General features: G+C 44.1%; 1 protein-coding gene across 1 annotated transcript; it reads right to left on the bottom strand.

Annotated features, from left to right (window-relative positions):
* Nucleotides 1-1,542: 1,542 nt before the first annotated feature.
* Nucleotides 1,543-22,213, bottom strand: nrip2 (nuclear receptor interacting protein 2). Its single transcript, XM_071920618.2, has 6 exons — nt 21,509-22,213; nt 10,877-11,191; nt 6,708-6,790; nt 6,056-6,162; nt 4,641-4,693; nt 1,543-3,338 (listed from the first exon to the last, which is right to left on the bottom strand). Exons 1-6 carry the CDS (start codon nt 21,662-21,664, stop codon nt 3,222-3,224), a joined length of 831 nt encoding a protein of 276 aa, XP_071776719.2. The 5' UTR covers nt 21,665-22,213; the 3' UTR covers nt 1,543-3,221.
* Between the last annotated feature and the right edge of the window lie 590 nt (nt 22,214-22,803).

The raw sequence follows: 22,803 nt of genomic DNA, 5'->3' as shown, positions 1-22,803 counted from the left end.
CTATAACTCATGCTAGAAGTAGTTGGTATATTGTATCTATTAGGACCTTCCCATGTTCTGGTCCTACAATCTGACCTTTTCCCACCTATAATTATCCATAAAGACAATTACATGGCCGGCTAAGCACCGAGGCAGCACAGGTCTGCGGTGCCTGTGTAACCTGAGAGAGAGTCTCATTTCTCATGGGTACTGAAAGCTCAGGGAGATTATTATGTCTCTCTATGTGCATTTAGTGCTGTGGGTGGAGATTTATATTAGTCATTCCCTCCTGCAGATGAGTGTGCCCCCCCTGCTGCGTTCTCCAATCGAGATAAAACTGTGTCCTCTAAGTGAGAAGAGTCTGTACATATGGGAGGATGTGCTGCTACTGCTGCTGCTGAGAGAATCCAGCATTCACTACTACCTTGAGCTCAGTTTGAAGGTCAAAAGGACAAAATATCCTTCACCAGTGTATTCATTTTATGACCAGCGTTGTCGTAAGTGATCAGTCTGTGGTTTTGAGGCAAGAATTCTGTTAGTCACTCATCTCGAGACGACGATACAAAAGGAAAGTACCACTGTATTGCGTTTCCTGTAAGAATACCTGACAAATGGTACTTTTCTACCAGAGGTGTTACCTGCTAGGGCCTCGACAGGATGTGGCCTGCAGAGTGACTCAAAAGGAGGGAGGGGAGGGGGGTGGGGGGGGTTAGATGGGGGGGGGGACCTTTCTGTAACATGGTTTGTTGTAATTTACTGTTCCTGCGCTGCTCTATCTCTGCAGTTCCCAGGCTCACTGGGCCAAGGAGCTGTCACAGGGAGCCTGATTACAGAAAAGCCATCGCTTGACAGTTCTGATGAGACGAAAACAGGTTTTCAATTTTTGCGAGAAAGCAGCCGTCTCTACCCGGGAACGAAATCGCACGACGAATGACGAAGATGTTTCCCCGAACAAAAAAATAATGGCAGTGGACGTTTTATTTTGCTGTGACATCTACGTGCTGATTGTGTTAGACATTTTATTAGCTGTGCCCCTCTAAGGTGGGTGGGCTGTGGAATACTGTGTGTGTGTGTGAATGCTATATGTCAGGGGGGAGGGAGAGGGGAAGGACATGTATATATGTATAAGCGTGTGTCTGTGTGAATGCTACATACAGTATTAGTGGGAGGGGAGAGAGGGTCAACCTCCAAGTCCCCTGGTGCTGTGGGAACATCTGCTTTCTCTGCGCTGACATGACGAGGGTCTTTATATAGCAGTGTACCACTGAAGGGCACAGACGGGGGTGTTTTGCTAGTCCAGGCCATGGGAATCAATGGGAGGCTACAAGTGGACTGATAAAACAAGGATGCGGCTGCTCCAGCAGTTCTGTCGCAAAAAACCCTCCCACCTTCCCTCCTCAGCCAGCCGGGGGATTCACATTAGTCAGACAGCGAGCGGTTTGAGATATTAAACGGCTGCCCTTTCACGTAATCTCGCTCTGGTGCCGAAATAGAACCATCACTCCTCCATGCTGTGCCAATAAATATTGAAATGACGAACACATATGAACAGAGCTAGCCAGAATACATATTTTTTTTAATAGGCAGAGAAAATACTGTTTCAGAAGAAGAAAAACACCAAAAATAAATTTCTTTCGTACATTGATTCCCCTCACACAGCGTAGGAAGTTCACTAGTACATCAAAGAGGAACAAAACATTGCCAATCTACGCGTGGACGACCTCTGCAGAGAGGTCAGATGGATACTGTAGCACAGTCAAAAGCACGGCACAGCCCAGGTGTTGTTAAAGCAGAGTGCGATGGCTTTTTTCGCAAGCACATCTGAGGCATTCCTTGATTCTCCACACTATGAAAACACATAGAGACAAGAGAGCCAGGTGGCACTGCAGTGGGGAGGATATAATAGCTCTTTTCGTTCTCTTGGAACAGGCTAGTGCCCACTGAGTCCGTGTCAGCGCTTCATAAAAGACCAAATCAGCAAACATGACGTGTCAAAGTGAATAACATCAGCAAAAGGGTGGCACAAGAGGGGAAAATATACAAAGAAGACTGGTCCTCTGAATAAAGAGGAAGCTAGAAAGATGCTTAACCAAACATGGAGGGCCTTGGCACAGAATGCAGCCTCAGCCTAGCGATTAAAAACTCCTGAAAGAGGCAAGGGAAGGCAGCTGGGGTCGGCTTTTGGCAGCTTGTTCTGACCGGGGCTTGGTGGACTGGTTGTGGAGATAGGACCTATTCCTCGTTTTCCCATGTGAAACACTAGCCATATCAAAGCAGAAAAGCCCCGCTTTGACTCCAACACACACACACAAGCACACGCAAGCACACACAGACACACACACACACACACACAGTCCCTTCAGACATACACACTTTCAACGTGACACAATCAGACAATTACACAAACATGCAGACTTATACAAAAGCAGAACTTTACAAAGTCATGCAGATGGAATGTTTTGATATTTTTGTTGTTGAGTCTGACTCAAATGTGTTAGGCTGGCCTGTAGTCTATTTTAACATTAGAAAGGAATTAAGGAGAACTAATTTCAATCGAGGCCAACGTGACAGTCAGGAGTGTGCTCCTGGTTTGGAAAATTAACTGCATCAAAAGAGCAAGAGAGAAGAGAAGGGGCTTTACGTGGCTAGTCCATACGCTGTCTCTTAACAAGGTGGCCTGATTGACGCAGAGTTATATAAGACCTCAAAAAACGTTTCACAATTTCCTTTAAACATACTTGAAAAGGCTTCCTGAGCAACAGCAAGTCATGTCAATTCTTAACCACAACGCTGAACTGATGTAGAACTACAATTAAAGGTTTTGTCATTTACTCAATAATTTCGTACAGCCAAATCACAAAATATTATGTTCATTTCAAATGATAATCACGGTTTTTCCCTTTTGATAATGAACATCGGTGCATTCTTGCAGCTCAGCAGGAGAATTGGTTCGAGTATAATCATGAAGAACGATCAGATTCAGAGAGATCGGGCTCTCCCTATAATTGGCTTCCATCCGCTCCGTAAACTAGGCTAATTTAATATGGGAGATAATCATGGTGAATGTCTTAATTCTACAAACACAATGATGTAAACGGCGGCGGCGGACACTCCACGTTCTGGCAGTGCGAGGCACTGTGATCGGACAGTCCAGACACGAGCCGCGTGGCGTCGGCGTCGCCGCGGCCGGTCGAGAGCGTGGGGGGGGTGCGAGGACGTGGTCGTCGCCCCTCGGGTCGGGCTCACAGGTTCTCGTTGGTGTCGTGGTGGCACTGGCTGTTGGACGGCGGCTTCAGGAAGGGCAGCTCCTCGCCACAGCCCTGCAGCTTCAGGACCCGACTGCTCAGGTCCAAGCAGCACTGTGTGGAGACACATAACGAATTATTCCTCTGCATAACCAAATTTCACCCGCTTAGCTCGGCCCTCTGGTCTTGTGTTCTTCATTTTTGCGTTTATCAAAATGGAGGAAATTTCCTTCTCCCTCAGGCTCCAGATTCCACTTCATGAAGCCTAATGTCCGTAATGGCTTCTCAATTCTGTTTGCCTCAGTAATATGGCTCTTTGCATGAGTTTAAAAATGATATCGATGACCCTATCGCTCTAAAGTTCATCACATAAAGACAATGCTTATCGTACTTGCCCTTCCCGCTACTACCAAATAATCAGCTATCTCTAGCTAACATTTTTTGCCACACAGACTTCACAAACTGCTGTTGGTGCAACATTATATTTGCCTGAGTGCAAAAGCATTTGTGGACACAATCTCTGCATGGTTCACTGGAGTCCTTATTTGTCTGTTTTTCACCGGGTATAAACACCCAGCTCCACCGAGACTGAGTATTATATCAGCTGAACGGCCAAGTAACTAGACATTTTGCTTCTGTTCCAAAAGCTGACAGATGTAATCTTCTACATATAGCTGCTGGCTATAGAGTCTCTGAGGAGTTCTCCAGTAGGGAAGAGCAGTAATGAGTTAGTTTGCAGTCCCTCATTTAAGCAACATTTCAAGAAGACTTAGGAGAGTTTTTGGCTCGGATCAAACTGAATTACGAGATGAAATTTTGCAGAGACAACTGGATGCAGTGGGGTGCTTGGAAGGAAATTGAGTCTTATATTGCAAAGTCCTCGAGGGCTGCTTTACATAATTATAGATCATGTTCCCCTCATACCCTCAAGTACCACTCTAATTAGATTTTTGGGAAGATGTCAACCAGATGCAGCACTTCTCTAATCCTGGATTTCTTTCTTTCTCCTATTAGTGTTTTCTCTTCTCTCAGAAAAGAGAGAGCGCTTTCTTCAGTTTGTCACACAGGCTTTTTCGTGAATTTGAATTGTATTTTTGAAATGTGCAGATTCAGAATCCCGCATCACTGAGGTGCTGAACTGACCTACATTCTGTCTTATCTAGGCTTCACCTGCACAGCGGGCAGAGCACACAGCCGTACCACTAAAATAACAATACCCAGCCTTTCTCCTAATCTCTGTGAGATGTTACCAGATACATCCTTCTTTGTATCTGACCTCTGTCTTTGCTTATTTGAAGCCACTTTTCAAGTTCGAACTCAATAGGGAAATTTGGGGGGAGCTCGTTCTTTGATAAGCACACATTCGAAAGCACATGATAAGGCACAATATATTTGCAAAGCTAATGAGGATCTTACTTTGAGTTCCAACAGAGTCTGGAGACCCAGGCACAGCTCAAACACTTCATCCTCTGAAGGAGAAAAAAGAGCAGGGAGAGAGATAGGAAACAAAGAAACTGAATTTCAAACTGCATTATATTTGCTGCTCTAAACACCTATGAGGGAGTCCCTCTTTCCCGGGAAAAATCCTCTTCTGCACAGGATGTGATGCATTTTATGTTTCCGGTGGCAGGAACAGCGGACACAATAAGAACTGGGTAGTCAGCCACTGAACAGACAAAGAAAAGAGCGCCACCTACAGAAACTGAAACTTCTCCAACAGAAACTCAAAGGAAAAAGAAACGGATGAATTGCTCAGAGGAAAGCATGCTAAAAAGGAAAGATGTTCTCTGAGCCAAAACTAGAGTCAACATCAGCATTGCCTTCTTAAGATGAAAAGCACTCCAAGATGAGAAGGGACGATGAGGAGTGAAGCAGATGTGGCTCTTTTTCTTTTGGACTGGTTGGTTTTACTATCATCTCATTACTTTTATGTTGGGCCCAACATTGAGTGCAAATCACCAAAGCAATAATCGTTAAGCCAAAATCAAGAAAAACAAGAATCTTGGGGATTATCATTTTAAGAAGTCAAAGTGGTAATCTATGAGATACTTGTTTATTTGATTATGGCAACATCAACAAGCACTCATTGCTATAGTGTTTCTGCACTGAACTTCCCAGAGATCACCTGTCAATCAAACTGTGTCCAGTACTGTGACACCTGTCTCCTTGGATTTTCTGTTGATGCAGTTTGAGTTTCTGTAGGTGGCGCTCTTTTCTCTGTCTGTTCAGTCATGGTGGCTATCACTGCTCATGCAGTTCTTCTTCTATTTATTCAAATCAAACCGGAAACGTAAAACACATCACTCCCTGTACTACCAGACTCTGGGTGTTTAGAACAGCAAATGTAAAAGCTTTCAAGAACTGGATATAGGTTGAATCACTATTGTGTTATTGTGTTAGAGAGTAGCAAAATGGACATTTCTTCATGTGAAAATGTCGTGGATTATTACTTTAATATATTCTTGTCTATCTGGCTGTTCTTTTATTTCATGGTCGTTTCTGCCTGGGTGCTTTAATAGGAAAAGGTTGGGTGTACTGTCTGAATGCTAAGTACATAGACAAGCACATACCCAACACAAATCATCTTTTAGAGCATCTGTGCAGACATAACGCAGCAGGTGAACAAAGCGTCGATGTACTGGTATTTTCTATACTAGAGCTGCTGTTCTGATATTTTCACAACTGGAAAATCATCAACACCATTCATAAGCACCTGACTGTTTTTTGTTTTTAACTGAGAAATTGAAACCACCGTCACTTTTGTTTGCATTTCACATGGTGTTCTTTTTGCTAACACTCAGCACTGTTATATTGTATTCTGATATTCTTACCTTTGACATAGGCTGAACATTGGACCCGCTGTCTGCCCAGCTGCAGCTGCAGATCCGTCACTGAGCTGGTCAGACCACATGGTGAACTGTCCTGACTAGGCACCAATCTAATAATACACACACACACACACACACACACACACACACACACAGATACAGACATACACATACACATGCAATAATAGCCTTAATAGTTCAGAAAAAAACATGCTGTTGCAAGCATTTCACAAGGCTATCTCTCTGAAATGCGGTTACTTATATGGCATTTTGTGCTGAATGGCATCTGTCCTTTATTCTGGCATCAGTCAAATGTCTCATTCATGTCTCTAGCTTGTAGGAAATGCAGCAGTGAGGATTTTCTAAGACAAATGACATCTATTCACTGGTTACCTGGTTTAGAATTGGTTTTAAAGGAATGGTTCACCCAAAAATAGGCAAATAAGACATGAGGGTGAGTAGATAATGACCAAATTGAGGAGCTTTGGCTGGAAGTCAGTATCATCTTATTTCTATAGACTTGCTTTCATGTGATGTCTTTTATCCCACTCTTTTACTGTTATATTGTTTTTAGCCTCCATTAGGTAGCGTGTATGCATGCATGTACTGCGTGTGTGTATATGTGTGTTCACAGCAGAATACAGGTGTTTCTCACCCCAGCCTCCGGCAGCAGGAGGTGGAGATGTGGTTGTGTTGGCTGCCAGTGTTGATGGATGCCTTGACTTCAGTCTCACAGCACTGTAGGGAAAACAGAGGGGATTTTAGTGTCACAAACAACACGATGTGATTTTCCACTTCAGCCTGGCACAGCCACATGCGAGGAAACAACCAGTTACAACGGCACATTAATGCAGCACCGGGGAGCCGTAAGAAGAAAACCATTGATCTGTTTTCTTTTGAACAAATAAGTTGCAACAGCTTTATTGCGGTTTGAACAACTATAACAAACGTCGGAGTAGTCTATTAGGAAGTATTTCCCAACCAGCTCTTGGTGAGAGTTTCAAATGTTATTTTGTGTTTGTAACTTGATCTGTATTGATTCTCTGATGGAGCGAGGGAGTGTTAAACCACAACTCTTCAGTTAAATAATGCAGGCTCTTGGCTGAGCAGTCCTTTAGTTAAAGATGAAGCTAATGGCAAACCAACAACGTCAATCTGTGCACCATTACATGTCACATAAAATCTTCAGTCTCGCAGTGACAGGTTGTTTTTTGATTATTAGCTGATCTATTGAGCTCATATTGCTGACGGCTTTTCCGTTAAGGTGCTGATTCCACAATATGAGAAGTGCACCTTGATTCTTGAGGTCCTCTCTGAACTTGTTTTATCTTGAATATATCACTAGAGCATGAAATATTAACCCAATCATCCATGTGTGATGATTAACTGGTCAGTCAGCCAAACAACTCCACACTGAAGATTAAACCATACTCAAGCACAGTGTGAATTATAGTCAGGCACATGATTCATCTGGCCAAGTTAGAACACACAGTACTGCTGAGGCAAGGACTTAGTCTTTTATGTTTGCTATCCACAACTGCAACATTACATCGTGCATCAGCTTTTCCTTTTTTTCCCCATCACTCAGCCTATGTTCTCACAGCAGCCATGCTAACAGGCAGCTTGTCCTAATTTCTGATGACATTTCTCCTCTTCTGCATCTCACAGTTGCTCTGCTGCCTGCGGGCCACTTCATGTCACAGCGGCATGTTTCACAGGAAAGGGGGGAAGCAGACATTGCAGCAGATTGTAATGGTTTATGGTGACTGTTGTCTGTAATGGGCCTCTTATGAAGTTGTACTTCTCTACTCACTCTGGCAACTCATTCAGCATTAACTTAGCAGATGTCATGCCAGCCGTCCACACAAGTGGGAAAACACATGAAAAAATACAACCCACTGGAAGGATGAAAAATGTATTCACTGCATATGGAGGCTCTGCATGGATGTGAAATGAGCAATATGGTGGCACCACCCCCACACTGTCAAGTGTGTGTCACACTGTGTGTCACACTGTGTGTGGAAATGTGACATTTTTCCATCATCAAATGTAAACACATTCCAGCAACGTTACTTAAAGGTCCTGTATTACTCAGTTTCATGATTTTTTTTTAAACTATACTCTGGCTCCGCATAAGAATAATGTTTTTGGTGATGTTTTGCAAAGATATGTAGTTTGATTACAAGAATGAGTTTATTTATTGAATTTGAAGACTTACAGTAAGTCCTCACAGGCAGAACAGTCAAAATATTGGACTCTGATTGGCCGATTGGCTGATTTGATTGTTGTAAATGCAATGACTTAAAATTTAAGCAAGAAAAATCAAATTTTAGCAATATTTTCTATTAACATATTTGATCATATATGTGTATAAATGCAGGGAATTCCTACAGTAAGGCCCCTTTAAAGTTTACTTATGTCTACTTAAGTCCACTGTTGCCCTTTGTTAAGGGATTCTTTAACATCTAACAACAACACCCACCCTGTCCCAGAGAACATGTCGATACATCTGTCTCTTAATGCCGTCTCTTCGTGAATCATAGCTTATCCACTTGACCAAAGGATATTTTCTCCCTTGGAATAAACACTTTTGGTCCCCGTGACTCAGCCGCATATCTTGTTTTGATCCTACACGCTCTATACGGGGTGAGCTGAGCCCCTTTGTCCCCACAGGCACACAAGCTTATCAGCAGGCCCACAAACCTGTTCCTTTGTCTCAGTCTCAGCGGTGCAAAAATCCCCCTCTCTCCCTGAAGTTTAAAAATAGCTCCGGAATGAGTAACTAAGGAGCACTTTGCATTTAATAAGGTGATGAAAAAATGGAGCAAAGCACAGCGAATAATAAGGAAAAACGCTGAATCCACTGGAAAATCTTAAACGGACCACTAATTTACACACACAAGCGGCGCTACATACTTCAAACACTAGGCTGGCCATAGAGAATAGGAGCTGTTTGATCATTGTATTGATTTCTTTCACAGGATGATAAATAGCTCTGTCTTTAGGTGTCACGCATGGCTGCAACTCTCCCCAATCAGAATCCAAAATGCCAATGTATTAAGTATTTAGCCCCTGGATAAGTTCATAATCTACGATGTTTTAGCCCCAAATCAGACACATTTCTTCAACTTCTTCATCCTTTGGTTAGATATAACAGGTAAAGGTTGAAAGAATGAATGTATTTGCACAAACAGTGTTGGAGACGAGCTGTAAACAGAAAATAACAGTAATAAGTAGCATGTTTCAGAGCATCTGTGTTGTTGTCTGACTTTTTAACCTCCAGTCCAGTCAACACCAACACTTGCATGTGAGCATTTCTATATTTTAATGTGCAACCCTTCAGACTTTCATTGTTTGAACGAACTTTGTGTTGTTCAACTTTGAGCACCAAAAACATACAAGGTAGCAACCTACGTCTGGCGGCTAGATATTATGATTCTGTCGGGGGAAGGACTGAGTCAGTGCTTGAGCATTTTGTATGAACTCTGTTATTAGTCACCGGAGTGTGAAGTGCGTGTGTGGGGAGAACCACTTCAAATGAAACCTTTCACTATCAGACAGTCATTAAGGCCTAATGAGTTTCAAAAGTCTAGTAAGATAGATAGATAGATAGATAGAAAACTTTATTGATCCTAGAAGGGAAATTGAGTCGTCATAGCAGCCAAGACACAGATGACAAAATACATTAAACACAACAGATAAGAACGCAAGAGGCTATTATGGCTAAAAAACAAGTGACTAAATGAATAAATAAAGATATAAATACTTGACAAGTTAAAAATAATAAAAGTTAGTCCACAGACAGTTTAATGTCACCAGGCCTGGCAAAGGCAGATGAATTGTAGAGTCTGATGGCACCTGGTAGGAATGATCTCCTGTATCGCTCCTTTACACAGGTTGAATTAGTCTGTTACTAAAGGTGCTTTTTTGCCTGGCTATCATGTCATGGAGGGATGTTGAAGACAACAGAGTAAATAAAGCGCTTAAACGATGAGTCATTGGGAGCAGAATGATGCTATCTTTCCTTGTTTTCATTTTTTATAGATTTTAAAGCCACCGTTGCCTCGTGTAAAGCGGTTCTTTAACGTTGACTATGGTCCCACTCTACAACATCCACCATGGTTCCAGAGAAGATGTTGATACATCTGTCTCGTCCTGCCTTCTCTATCCTTGGCCCAAGGATATTTCCTCCTTGGATTCAACACTTTCAGTCACCATGACGTATCTTGTTTTGATCCTACCAGACAGCCATTAAGGCCTGACGAGTTTTGAAAGTGTTGTAAGAGAAGAGAATAAGTGATGAGTCACTGGGAGCAGAATGGGTCTGTCTTCTCTTCGTCTCTTGTTTGGGTTTTTATACAACAGTTGAAAGTGCCAAGCCAGGGGCGGCCATACCATTAGGCAAAGGTAGGCGACTGCCTTGGGCCCCAGCAGCCAGAGGGCCAAGACAAGAATAGAACTAATGTAAACTTATTTTTAATCGATTTAAAAGAAATGAACTTATTGAAAAACCCTCTTTTTGTTACAATAAATAATTTGGAGTCATGGCCACCCCCCTACTCAGTCAGGCTATAGTGGGCTGTACAACTAATGAGATTTTGCCAATTGACTTTAAACTCATTTTCCTTGCCACTGCATCAGTAGCTGAGAGAGAAGTTAAAGAAATAAAATAAGCAAAGCTACCCAAGTTTATATATAGAAGGGATGGATTAAAAAGCAAGAGGGTTGGGATTCAGGGGGCCCCATGCTTGCCTTTGCCTAGGGCCCCCAAATCACTAGGTCTGCCCCTGTGCCAAGCCATTGAATGTCCATGCAGTACAGTACCTTGCACTGAATGAGCAGGGCGGCGAGGGGGGTCGGGCTCCCCATGCCCTCGCTCTTCTCGACGGTCGGTCTGGCCCCGGCCTCGCTGCTGTCGTCCTCCTCGTCCGACCGCAGGCTCCTTTCGCTTTCCTCCGGGGACTCCCTCTCCTCCGTGGAGTCGTCAGCCGTGCTCTCGCTCCTCTCCTCGGCGTCGGCGGCTCCGTCCTTGTTGTCGGCCAGCGGGGAGCGCACCCTGCCGCTGGGGTCCCGGGCCTCCCCTCGCAGCCGCGTGATGTTGCCCTCCAGGAGGCGGCGCTGGACGATGCTGTGAGGTTGCTGGAGCGGGGAGACGCAAGATTGCAACATTTAGTTCCTGGGTAAAGTAGGGTTTGACTGATATTGGTTTGTGAAGGCCGAAACATACTGACATTTGTTTGGATTCCCATCAAAATGTTGAATTAGAATAACTTTTATAGTTTATGGTCTTCCTGTATAGACAACCAGTGTAATATTAAACAATAAGTATCAATCAAACTGCATCATACCCATCACATCGGAAGTGGATGACACTGACTGACTGAATTAATAAAATGCCAGTATTGGCCTGATATATCAATATCAACAAACTGATATATTGCTCTAACCCTACTATTAGGGTTAAGTTCTAGACTAATTTTAGATTTGGGAACTTCCACATTGTGCACTCTCAGTACAAAGCCTTTTCTCTCTAGGTTAGTCACACAGAAACAGGTTTCAAACCTCCTTTCTCTGTCTCAAAGAAACAGCCTCTGTATTCCAGTTTGCTTGAACATGGCCAGATTTCCATCCTTTTCAAAACAACATATGGCCAACAACTAAGTCAGGTGTTTCTTCTGGACCATGTCAGAAGTAAATTATATTTGAGCTGCCTGCACCTCCATAATCACATTGCTGTTCCCCAGTACAGGGTCTGGGTAGAGCTGCAGGCGGTCACAGCTGTATTGTAAGAGGCCCGCATGCTTTGAAGTGAGCAGGCCACCCAACACCAGCAGAGTCAACAGCATTAATAAAACGCAAAGCATTTCCTTTCACAGGTTTTTTGAACACCAAAATCGACAGGATGTAATCCACCCTTATTCATTAGCTTAATAAATCATTATACTTAGAGTACACAGTGTCAGGAATAGGGGAATTTCAGTGACCTAAAAATCAGATATTGCGATTGAAAGGGTCATTTGAAGATTCTTTTTGATTAGTCAGTAGTTTTAGTATATTTAAGCAACAAAAAATACCAAGGTAAATTATAGTTTTTAGTTTTTGCCGTAGACAGTTTTTACCTTGTGAAATGAGTAATCATGGAATGGCAGCCTGAAGACTTTAATTTAAAAAAGTTAAATATATTTGAAAGCACAAAAAAGTTAAAATAAATGAAGTAGCAAATAAGCAAGCCATTTGGTGGTTCTGGTGGTTCTAAGTTTCTGTATGTGGGTTGGGGCGAGGGAGAAAAGTGGATGCTAATAGCTACTGATGTTAATACTGCAGATAGTGGTGTGGATAGGCTCATGATGTGCGCAACATTCAACCACAGATAAGACCTGAGCTTAGCTGTCATTCTGCTGGGACCGTGTCACCCTGCACTCCTTCCCTCCACAGGACTAATAATTACAGGCCGCTATTTTCATACGCATATGCACAATCCTATTTAGTCCTCTTTAGGTGCACAACGCTCATCAGTGAAAATCTCTCTGACAGGTTATCCTACCACAAAAGTGCCACACCCACATGCTTTTTTCCACATGCTTTGTATTGCTCCATCAAAAAAGCACGGGACATCTGCACCCAGTCCACCCCAGTCCACCTTTCTCTCCTTTCCTAATGACTGGAGAGTTCAGTCTTGGTCATACTGAACAGTGGTTTCAGTTTATTGAAAAAAAAACAACCCCCTTTGATCCCCATCAGATGTCCATGCATATTGGACAGCCTCATGTGAGAAGGTGAAGCATCTTCAACTAGTGGGTGGGTCAATAGAGAGGAATAAATCAGGCGCTGTGAATCAGTCTGGACAAGCAATTTGTTTTTCCACACATGAACAATGACATGTTCGTATCAGCGTATTAAAAAAGTACTGTATTCTAGTGTTCTGTTATGAAAGAGTTCTATTGTATCACAAGGGGAATGCTAAATTACAAATCCTGACCTTGTATCCACGAGGGAACTCTATCCAGCAGCTGTGATTGTGTGGCTGTAACCCCCATTAAGATGAATTCAGCAGGGCAGACACAATGGGATGAGAAAGATGGACACTCTGCTATTCTGTTCCCTAATTGTTTTCACATTACTGGTCATTGTTTTGTCATTGTCCTGGTTTGATTAATGTCTGCAGAGCAATTCTGGAAACTGCTGTCCAACTATCCCTGTTCAGAATTTGAATGAAGGACAATTTCAGAGGCCGGCAAGCGTCAAGTGAGAGACAGATGGATAGAGAAAATGAATAAGAAAAGGTGTAGAAGCCCCGGAGGCCAAGGCCCCGTAACCTTAGCATGGGTGTAATAGTGTCATCTCATGCCTGGACATGTCTGGGTCTCTGTGGCCTCGCCGGCTGTGATAGCTGTCGTCATGTTCCAGTGACACTTCATTTCTGACTTGCACCTGTGGACCGGCAGCTCAGTCTGACACCTCCACAGGTCAGAGAGGAGTCACTTTAGATGCCTCTTTTATTCTGATCCTCCTCTTTTTCCAGTATATATACCTTCCTTTTCTATCATCGCTCCAACTGCTAAAACATTTCATCTTAACAAAAAAGTCTTAACATTAAAATCTTAACATTAAAAGTCATTTAGTCTCATCTTCAGTTTTAAACATTTTTTTCTTGAAACAAGTGAAAGGGGGGGGGATATTTCCATTTTGTTTTCAATGCAGTTTCACTTGATTTAGGAATTGTCTAGAAATAGTGTTGATAGTGGGTTTTTGTTTTCACTACCACAGTCTCGAAGCCTGGTGTTGCACTATAGTCAGGTAGCCTTGTGGCTTGATTCAAAGAAATTCTTGAAAAACATTTACTTACATCAGAAACAAGGGAAATTATCTCACCCCATAGGCAGATTGTTTTTCTCGTTTTGAGAAAAATAAGGTTTTAAGACTCAGTACTAATTTATAGTATTATATTATAGATTCTAGTAGTATAGTATAGCAATGGGATGATATATCGAAATTCAATATATCGCAATGCAAAAATGTGACTATATGTATCGTGGGGCAGAAAAATGTATCACGATATTAGCTACAAATTAGCTTTAGCTAGAAACCCTAAATGCATTGCATATGTTTCACATGTCCGTGTGTAACAGCATCAAATTGCATTGTCCCTGTTAAATAAACAAACAAATAAATAAATAGTCTATTAATTTGGCTGCTCTCCAGCAGACCACGAGGCTACCTGCCCACACTGGCACAAACAAGGTTTTGGGACAACGCTTCAAACTAGTAATCACCACCTGTGTCACGGAGTGCGATTCGGCCCTTCCCTCTCCACGCTCCAGCTGTGGCTGAGCTGTGTTTAGCTGGATTCTAAACAAGCAGTGATGATGGCTTCCTCCCCTCTGCCCTGCTCTCCTCTCCGCAGGAGCTCTCCCAGAATAGGATCCTTCACAATGAGCGGCTTGACATCCGCACTAATCAAATTCAATCAGCAGGTCCACTTTAGACCGGACTCAATTGCTGCTGCCATCGTTGTGATCTTGACATCGGCCCCTTCCTCTTGCCAGCTTTCTCTCTCTTTCTCTCTCTCTTCTAACAATAAGCGGTGGATCAGTTGACCTCTCTCTCACCCCGGCCGCCATCAGTACCTCCTATTTTCGTATTGAGATCGTATTGAAAAGGTTTAACCTCAAGTTCACCCTCAGCCAGCCACTAGCCCACGCAACACCTGGTAGACTGCTGAGAATCCACCGCCTCAGGTTCTGCATTCACCTATCTCATAAAGTAAATTAGAAATTAGAAACAGCAGTTATCCACTTCTTCAAGTGCATAACAAGCAGCATGTTAAAGGAAATGCACACAGTGGGATAATAAGCCAGGTGAAGGTGTACTCGCCCGGTAACTCACCACTTTATATACGGAGTTTTTTATTCCCTAGGCAGGGGATAAGAAGGGGAAAAACATGTCAGGCTCTAACAGGTTGACATGCATAATCAAATGAGGGGCGATTCGGGAGAGAGCAGCATGAAAACGAGAGCGAGAGGGACGGAGAAGAAGAGCCAGAGAGTTTGATTGAAGGCTCCTTTTTTTTCTGAGAGCTGCTAACAGGGTTTTAAAATTTTCACCGCCCATGTTTTCCCTGGTCGCTGCTCTCATCAGACTGGAAGGAAGGAAACCGAGTAGATTGAATCTGACAGCCAGTGGACACAATGTGCTCTCTATCTCCTCTCTCTCTCTCTCTCTTTCTCTCTCTCCCTCTCTCTCATCTATGACGGTGGGCATCTGTTGCTGAGTTTCCATTGCCCCGCCACTACAGCAGGGTGAGATCGCGAGGAAATCACGTTAGCATGCAGATCCACAGTTCACATCAACAAGCTGCTCGCACACGGCAGGGTGAAGTGCCGCATGTGCCTCGGCCCTTTTCACAGTTCAGGGGTGAATTGCCAGTCTGGAGCTGTACAGGCTGCGCTCCATCTCTTGTCTGCTTTTTAATAGAGAGAAGTGCTGCGAGTCTGGAGACGAGCCCCATAATAATTTGTCATGCGGCACTTGTCTTGTCTCTTCCCTGATGATAACACGTCTTCAGATTTCAACACCTCCAAATTTCCCACCTCATTCCATCGACTATACTTGAAGTTGAGAATTTTTGAATCGGCCTCCCATCACGCGGCCTTCCTCATAGGATTCCCATCATGGTGTCTAATGAAGACGCAGCAGGCGCCGCGGCCTCGCGGATGAGTTGGTCGATATACATTATGCAACCTGGCTTCATGCTTCATTTGACGATGCATTTTTTTTATTGGTGAAGCAGCCGGGGTGTCTGTTTCCTCATCTGTCGCAGCCTGCAGAGCGAATTTGGTCGATATCGCCTTGAACGTTTATTGCTCCTGATTAGAAGATGCATCACGGATAATGTTGTGGCAGTTAAATTAAACCTTGACTAATCCATCACGCTTAACAGAGACCAACACCATCAGTCTTCCTCCTGTCTCTCTCTCAAAGAAATTGGCTCATTCCTTTTCTTGTTTCTATCCAAAGCTCAGCATCAGCCAGAGCATTTGTTATTTATGGCCATTCTGCAACAGGTCAACGATTATTACTTATTTCAAGTTATTTATTCCAAGTTGAAATGTTTGCCTGACTGCCATAATTAAACTTATTCGTGCTTGTATGTTTTCATGTTGCTCTTTGACAGCGTGTTAAAGGAAATGTTCTCTTTTTATGGGGTGTTGTGGTTTGGCAAACTGTGCTGAATTCAAGATAAAGCTGGTAGTTTCACACACACACACACACATACACACACACACTTTGCTCCTTTGTGTCCTTTAATACGTAGGCTGCTGCTGATTTTGCTGATGCGAGTCCTGTGGTGACCCCTGAACACTGACAGCGTGTTCCAGTCCAAACCGGTCTCCTGCCAGTGGAATGGAGAGACAAGTATCAGTGTGCGACACTAGCATGCCTTCCTCTTCCTCTTCTCCCTCTCTCTCTCTCTGTCAGTTGCTTTCTCTTTATTTCTCTCCCGTTCTGGGTGAGATTAGAGGCTAATTGCCATGTGGACTAATTATCTGACTGCAACAGGCTCCTCTCTCTCATCCAGCCGGTCACATGAGCCTCCTAATGCCCTCTTTCTCATTCTGACGGCACTCCCCCGGCGGCCGCCTTCCCGTCACGCCGGGCCAGGAGGCTGCAGCGGCCGCACATCTGCTCCCCTCACCTCCCTCTCCTTTCTCATTTCCTGCCTCGGTCCTCCTCTCTCTCCGTCTGCCCTCTCCTCACTAAATCCTAAGGTGTTGCAAAGTTCAGGGCCTCTGACATCATCTGCCACCAAAACTTTGAAGTGCGCTTGTATGGGCAATAACTGATGACGGAAAAGATATTATCGTTTGGTCAATTGTGATAAATCGTCAGTTGTGGCCCCCAAACTATTTCATCTTCTTTTTTTAGTATTGTTTCCAAATATTAGGGATGGGACGATATATCGGAATTCAATATATTGCGATACAAAAATGTGACGATACGTATCGTGGGGCAGAAAAATGAATCGCGATATTAGCAATATTTTATTCTGCTGTAGTAATCAGAAATGAGACGCTTGACCATCACAATTTCACAAGCTCTCTATCCAAATTATATTATTTTCACTTTGTAATGACATTTTTAAATTGTTGTTTACGTTCTAGCAAGTCAATGCCATTGCTAGAAAGATTTGTGGCTCAGAAATAAACATAAATCTGATTACATTTGGACTCACTTAGGCTAAGGTATGGCATGTGCCACACCTTGCCATTCCCAATGGACGCCCATATGTTTCTCCCTAAACTCCCACTTGTTTCCTCTCTCAAAACTCTGCACCCTCCCCCTCCTCCTTGAGCCATCTTCCTCTGTTGTCGGGGTTGTTTTGTCGTTGTTGTTGTCGGGTATTTTTAGCCTCCTGTCTTCCTCCACAGCTCTTGGAGCAGCTGAGGGAGAGTGTTTTGCCGCCCCTCCTCACCAGATGACAAAGAGAGAGACGGGGGGGTTCAGGCTACCTCCCCAGCCCACCTATTAATAAGCCTGTATCTGAATCAATTCAACACGGCTTGTTTTGGAGGGGAAGGGCGCAGAGAGAAATCAGAGAGTAATCCCACCAGTCCAACAATCACGTTGAGTGACATTTTTCGTATTTGCTCATCGCTTTGAAGTGCTACTGTGGCTTTTTGGAAAACGAAACCATTGACTTAGATGAGTGAGCTGAAATGCATATGAATGGAAATACCTGTTCCAAAGTGACATACACACCATTTGTAAAAAGCTCTTACGAATTCAAGTACTTTTTGAAAGGATGGTAGACCTCAAGTTCTTAAGTCCTTGTTTGACAAAAGCAAACACACTGGGTCCTCTATATTTTAGAAATATCAAATAATGGACTTAAGTTAATATTTTTTCCCCAAATTGGATACACAGTATAGTAAATAGTAATAATCCAGTACTAAGGTACTAAGGTACTGGGCTTTCTTATCCTCCTTGAGGCAAGGAGGTTGTTTTACATTCAAGCCCTCACTGGTGCTCTGACCACACTTACAAATACCTGGAGACTCCCAATTAGACAGGCCCTCACACACACACACACACACACACACATACCAGTTTCCAGACTCACTCATCTGCAAGAGAGGGAGATGAGCAAACGGAAGAATAAGGGCTTAGGGATGGCTTTGGAGCAGAGAGTTAAGGATGTGCACTAAAGTTAGACCGATGGGTTTTTGAAGGCTGATACCATTATTGGTACCAATATTTCATATCTTTAAATTTGACCATTTTCATGCCAAACATTTTGATCAAATTAGAAGAATTTGTGTATTTTCCCATAATGTTATTCTTGTAAGGACAGAAAAGGCTTTCAAAAAGTATTTAGCCCATCAAGTGGCACTAAAACTCTCCACTGAAACCCATACAAATGAATTTCTTAGGCAGGTTCACAATGAAACCGCATTTTGAGAGCATCTTACTTCCTTAATGTGATGTATTTCCTGTTGAAACGGGATATTGGGGCGGTTTAATGTGATGGGAGGGGCAGGATTGTTAAAAAATCTGTGATGCTTTTATTGGTTTTAATGTTTATGTATGCCTGCTGGTACACAATGAAGTCACCACTTAAGATTTTCCATCCAAGTAAAAATGAGATTTTGTTATAAAAGCACAAGAAAATAAATGTTTTGGCATGTTTTGGCATAAATTGTCAAATAGGTATTTATAGTTACAATGAGCTAAAAACACGAAAAGGTCATTTTTCATTTCAGTGTGACTTTAAAGGCTAATATTAGCCTGATATATTGGTCTAACCCTGTGTGGAGACAGATGGGCAGAGAGAGGTAAAGTGCCTCGGTTTATTTTGCAGCAGCTCTGCGGAGCAAATGTGGAGTGCATACAGTAGAAAGCAGTGCGGTTACACAATAACTCGGGCGAAGCTGAGCTCAGGTGTTAATGTGACTGGGCTCACATGTCGCCCCCCCCTCTCCTCCCCCTCCATCCCCCAACACACACACTCCATTTCCCTCTCATCCTCTCCTTTTAACTCCTCTTCCATCTGACATCTACATATCCAGCTGCGTTATATAAAATGTCCCCGTGTCCTCCTTGACCCCGTCTCCCGCCGTCTCTTCCCTTCCCCTCCGTCGCTCGCGCTCGAACGGTAGCTTTTGCCCTTTTCATGCTCACTGCTCCCTCACTCCGCAGCGCAACATGGCCGGAGTGATGCTGCTGAGAGTGAGAGGACCTCGGGCGAAAGAGCAGCAAAACAAATTCACTCTTATATAACAGGCTCCACTGTTGAATTACACACTGGGCAGGACAGGCCAGATAGCAGAAATTAAGAGGGAGAACAGGTTACGGCTAAAGGGTCTATGTACGGCTCTGTCACTGAAACGTAAGATGACACAATTGTATCAATTCTAGGTAAGAGTAGTGGGGAGCAGGCCGTTACGAGGATCCGAATGTGTGAATGTGAATGTCAGGAAATTTGAGAATTACTCATGCAGATAAAAACACAAGCAAAGACGCCGGCGAATGAAAATATAGAAGCTTATTTGTAGACAGTCGGCCTACAGAGAAACAAATAGACCTGACAGCCTTGTCCAGATGACATCACCGCCCCAGCAGAGGCAGACAGGCTGTTGTTTGCCTGTCGAGGTTTGGCCTGCCATGCACCTCACAAACACATCCTGCTTGCCTTCCATTTAGTCCAGCCATGTCTGTTCCAAAGCCTGAGTGGTTATGGTAGAAGAGATGCAGGCATGGAGGGGGAGCGCCGTTCCCGAGGCTTTTATAACATGGAACATCACTTGTTACAGATGCCATGCAAATCGTGCTGCGCTCCCTGTGGCACACTGATGCGCCACAGATTGGGTTTCGGATGAATTTCATTCTTTCTTGAAGGAGAAGATAATTGGTATTACCGTAAGAGGGTTTCGCCCTCTTACGGTACTGGCATCCACTGGCAGCCCACAGGCTGCCAGTGGATGAGTTGTACATTAAGCTCCTTTCGTCTAATAGTTTTGGGGAATCTCATCTTGACTGAGATGCTTTTCATTATATCTTCAATGGTATTCACGTTTATAGTATTATTGTATTCACTTCCGTTCCCTAAGAGACTGTGGCTGTCGTCACTGAGCTAAAAAGTGTTTGCATTTTGGAAGAAACAATTAATTTCCATGCAAAGCCTGGGATTATGTTTACCTCCAGGTCTTCACGCTGCATATGCTACCACCTCGTTCTGTGTGAATACACTTAGGGTACTAGTAATGCTGGGATGCAGAAATGTTCCTGAGCACTCACACCTTAAATAACAGCTAGCTATCATGCTCACACTTGCAGTTGCGAACCAGATAGCATCTCAGAAGCACAGAGGACGGATATAATGAGGGAGGAAAGAGCATGAAGATCTCCACCAGTAGATTACAGAAATGCAAGTCGGCCAAAGAAAGGGGGGTGCTGAATGTTTTTTTTCTAGCTGCAAATGTTGGTGTTCGAATCCGGCAGACATAAATACACAGTGCGATAATCACAGGGCGTGTGGTGCTGCCACTGCTCCCCCGCTGCCAGAGTGGCTGTTGAGGTTCTTGGAGAGCTGTGGGGAATCTGGGAGGCCGCCTTCGAACCAGAACTGTGTCAGGAGAAGACGGCGGAGCAGTAAAGTGTTACAATTATTACAGGGAGTCCTCAGTGTATAAGAGGTTTAGTGTAGGAGCTGAAGCAGACTGAGATGGAAGCAAGCATGAAGAGGTTGGAGACGTCCCACTTAATGTCTGTCTTTCATCTTGACCCTAAGGTGTGTGTGTATTGTCTGTCTGCGTGACTGTGTGTTCCTGAATGTACGTATCTTACTGTAATGACATCACTCTCTGTCTGAGAGTCCCTGCACAGTGTAACAGGGTTTGACAAGACATTCACTCCCAGAGCCCAGGACTCTGAATCTTTCATGATCTTTCCAGTGACGAATCTCCTTTTCAAGGCTGCTCCTCAAGTCACGCTGCTTCAGTAGTAACAGAAAATGGGTCTGCTGACATTGACACTGCTTCAAATAGCTCCTGGTGTGTCAAATTGACAGCACAAGATGCAAGCCTTCTTGTTTTAACAACCACAAGGAGAATAAAGGCTGTCAAAGTGACAGTGAGGTAATTAAAGATGGTTCCCTTGATCACTCACCAGTGTCCCTTTGTATCACTTCTCACATGGCTGGTACACAGCAAAGACACACAACTTGTTCTTGCACATTGCAGATACCATACAATCGAAACTCACCACTCAGCAGCTCCCAAAAAATACATACAAAACAAATACAGATAACAGCAAACACACAATAACAGCCTCTCCAGCCAAATGTCCAACTGGGCTCATTTTATGGACTCACTTCTGCAAGGGCTCATTAAAATGCTCTAAGTGAACTCAGTCAAAGCAGACACCAGTATATTTTCAAGGACATTTGCTTCCACTCACCAAGTCTTTGGATGTGCCCAGTCTCTTCAGCCCGTCCAGGGGCAGAAGGTCAGCTGAGTCCTTGTGTGTGAACTGGGTGGCCTGCTTCAGACGCCTCTGCTGGTGCAGGATGGCTTTGTCCCGGATGGCTAGCTCACCTTTCTTCGCCTCGCTCATGGTCTCAGCCTCAGATGAAAGCAGCTTACACACCGCTGTGCACGGAGGCAGCACGGAGCCGAGCCCAGCGGCAACTAGGGAGCTGTCGGCGGACTGAGACGGTGCGGCTGGAGCACAGCAGGAGACGGGGAAGGATGTCCGTGTACGGAGAGGAAGAGCTGAGCAGCAGCGCAGCACAGAGAGCCAAAAGGGCAGGTTTTAAGGGTTGAAGGCAGGGAGCAATAGTAGCTCAGCCCAGTCTGCTGTACAGCTCCTCTTTTAGGTCATAAGAAACAGAATAAACCTGCTTGTCCTGTTGTAAATGAGAGATTGTTTTCTCTTCCACCTTGTTGTGCCCTTTCTGAAATGGTGCTGTCCTTCCCTCGGAGCTTGCCGTGTCTGTGGCTCTGTAGTCCTTGGCATGTATTTGTCTTAGTGCAGGTAGTGGCTATTATCCTGTCCTGGATGCTGATGCTCCTCTGGTGTAGTCTGCATCTCCCTCAGAATGTCAGGATCAGTCTTACGGGGCTGTGTGAGACAGTAGGGTGGGTGTGACAGCGAGTGCGTGCGTGCGTGCGAGTGTGTTTCCCCCTCCCCTCAGTGCAGTCTGTCCTTGGATCTCCTCTCTCTCTCTCTCTCTCTCTCTCTCTCTCTCTCTCTCTCTCTCTCTCTCTCTCTCACACTCACACATCTCTGCTTTCAGGAAGAGTGTATACTCTCCCCTTGAGCCTTCCTCTTTCCGTCACAATCAACAAACACACACACACTCACTCACCTCAGGACAGTACACATCACCCACATTTTCTCAGTGAATGCTCTGCAGGGAGAGGAAACACAAAGGAACAGAAAACAGTGTCAGACCACAGTCTTTATATTAACCCTTTGCACTCCACTATTACTCTGTGGATACATACTGAGTGAAGGGTAACATGATGCAAAAATCACCACTTCATTAATGGCAATCAGTCCCATGTTAAAGATTGAATGTCATTATAATGGATTGGATCCGCTACAGATTCTCCACATCAGTCTAGTCTTGTCATTAAAAGTGATGTCGCAGCACACAGGCGGTCACCGTGTGTGTTGTTCCTAAGCCCGATACAGTTTGTCCGATTAGTCCCTTGAGCACTGAGTGGCCTCGGTGGCCCTGCTGTGGACGA

Source organism: Centroberyx gerrardi, chromosome 24 (assembly GCF_048128805.1).
Source record: "Centroberyx gerrardi isolate f3 chromosome 24, fCenGer3.hap1.cur.20231027, whole genome shotgun sequence".
Lineage (NCBI taxonomy): Eukaryota > Metazoa > Chordata > Actinopteri > Beryciformes > Berycidae > Centroberyx > Centroberyx gerrardi.
The sequence above is the reverse complement of the archived record's forward strand: the minus strand, read 5'-3'. Positions and strand labels throughout refer to the sequence as shown.

Excerpts from the sequence above, each read along its gene's own strand:
- nrip2 (XM_071920618.2), bottom strand. The coding sequence starts at position 21,664 with ATGAGCGAGGCGAAGAAAGGTGAGCTAGCCATCCGGGACAAAGCCATC. Across the intron at positions 4,694-6,055 it reads ATGTTCAGCCTATGTCAAAG|AGGATGAAGTGTTTGAGCTG; the intron begins GTAAGAATATCA and ends TTTCTCCTTCAG. Across the intron at positions 3,339-4,640 it reads AGACTCTGTTGGAACTCAAA|TGCTGCTTGGACCTGAGCAG; the intron begins GTAAGATCCTCA and ends GTCTCCACACAG.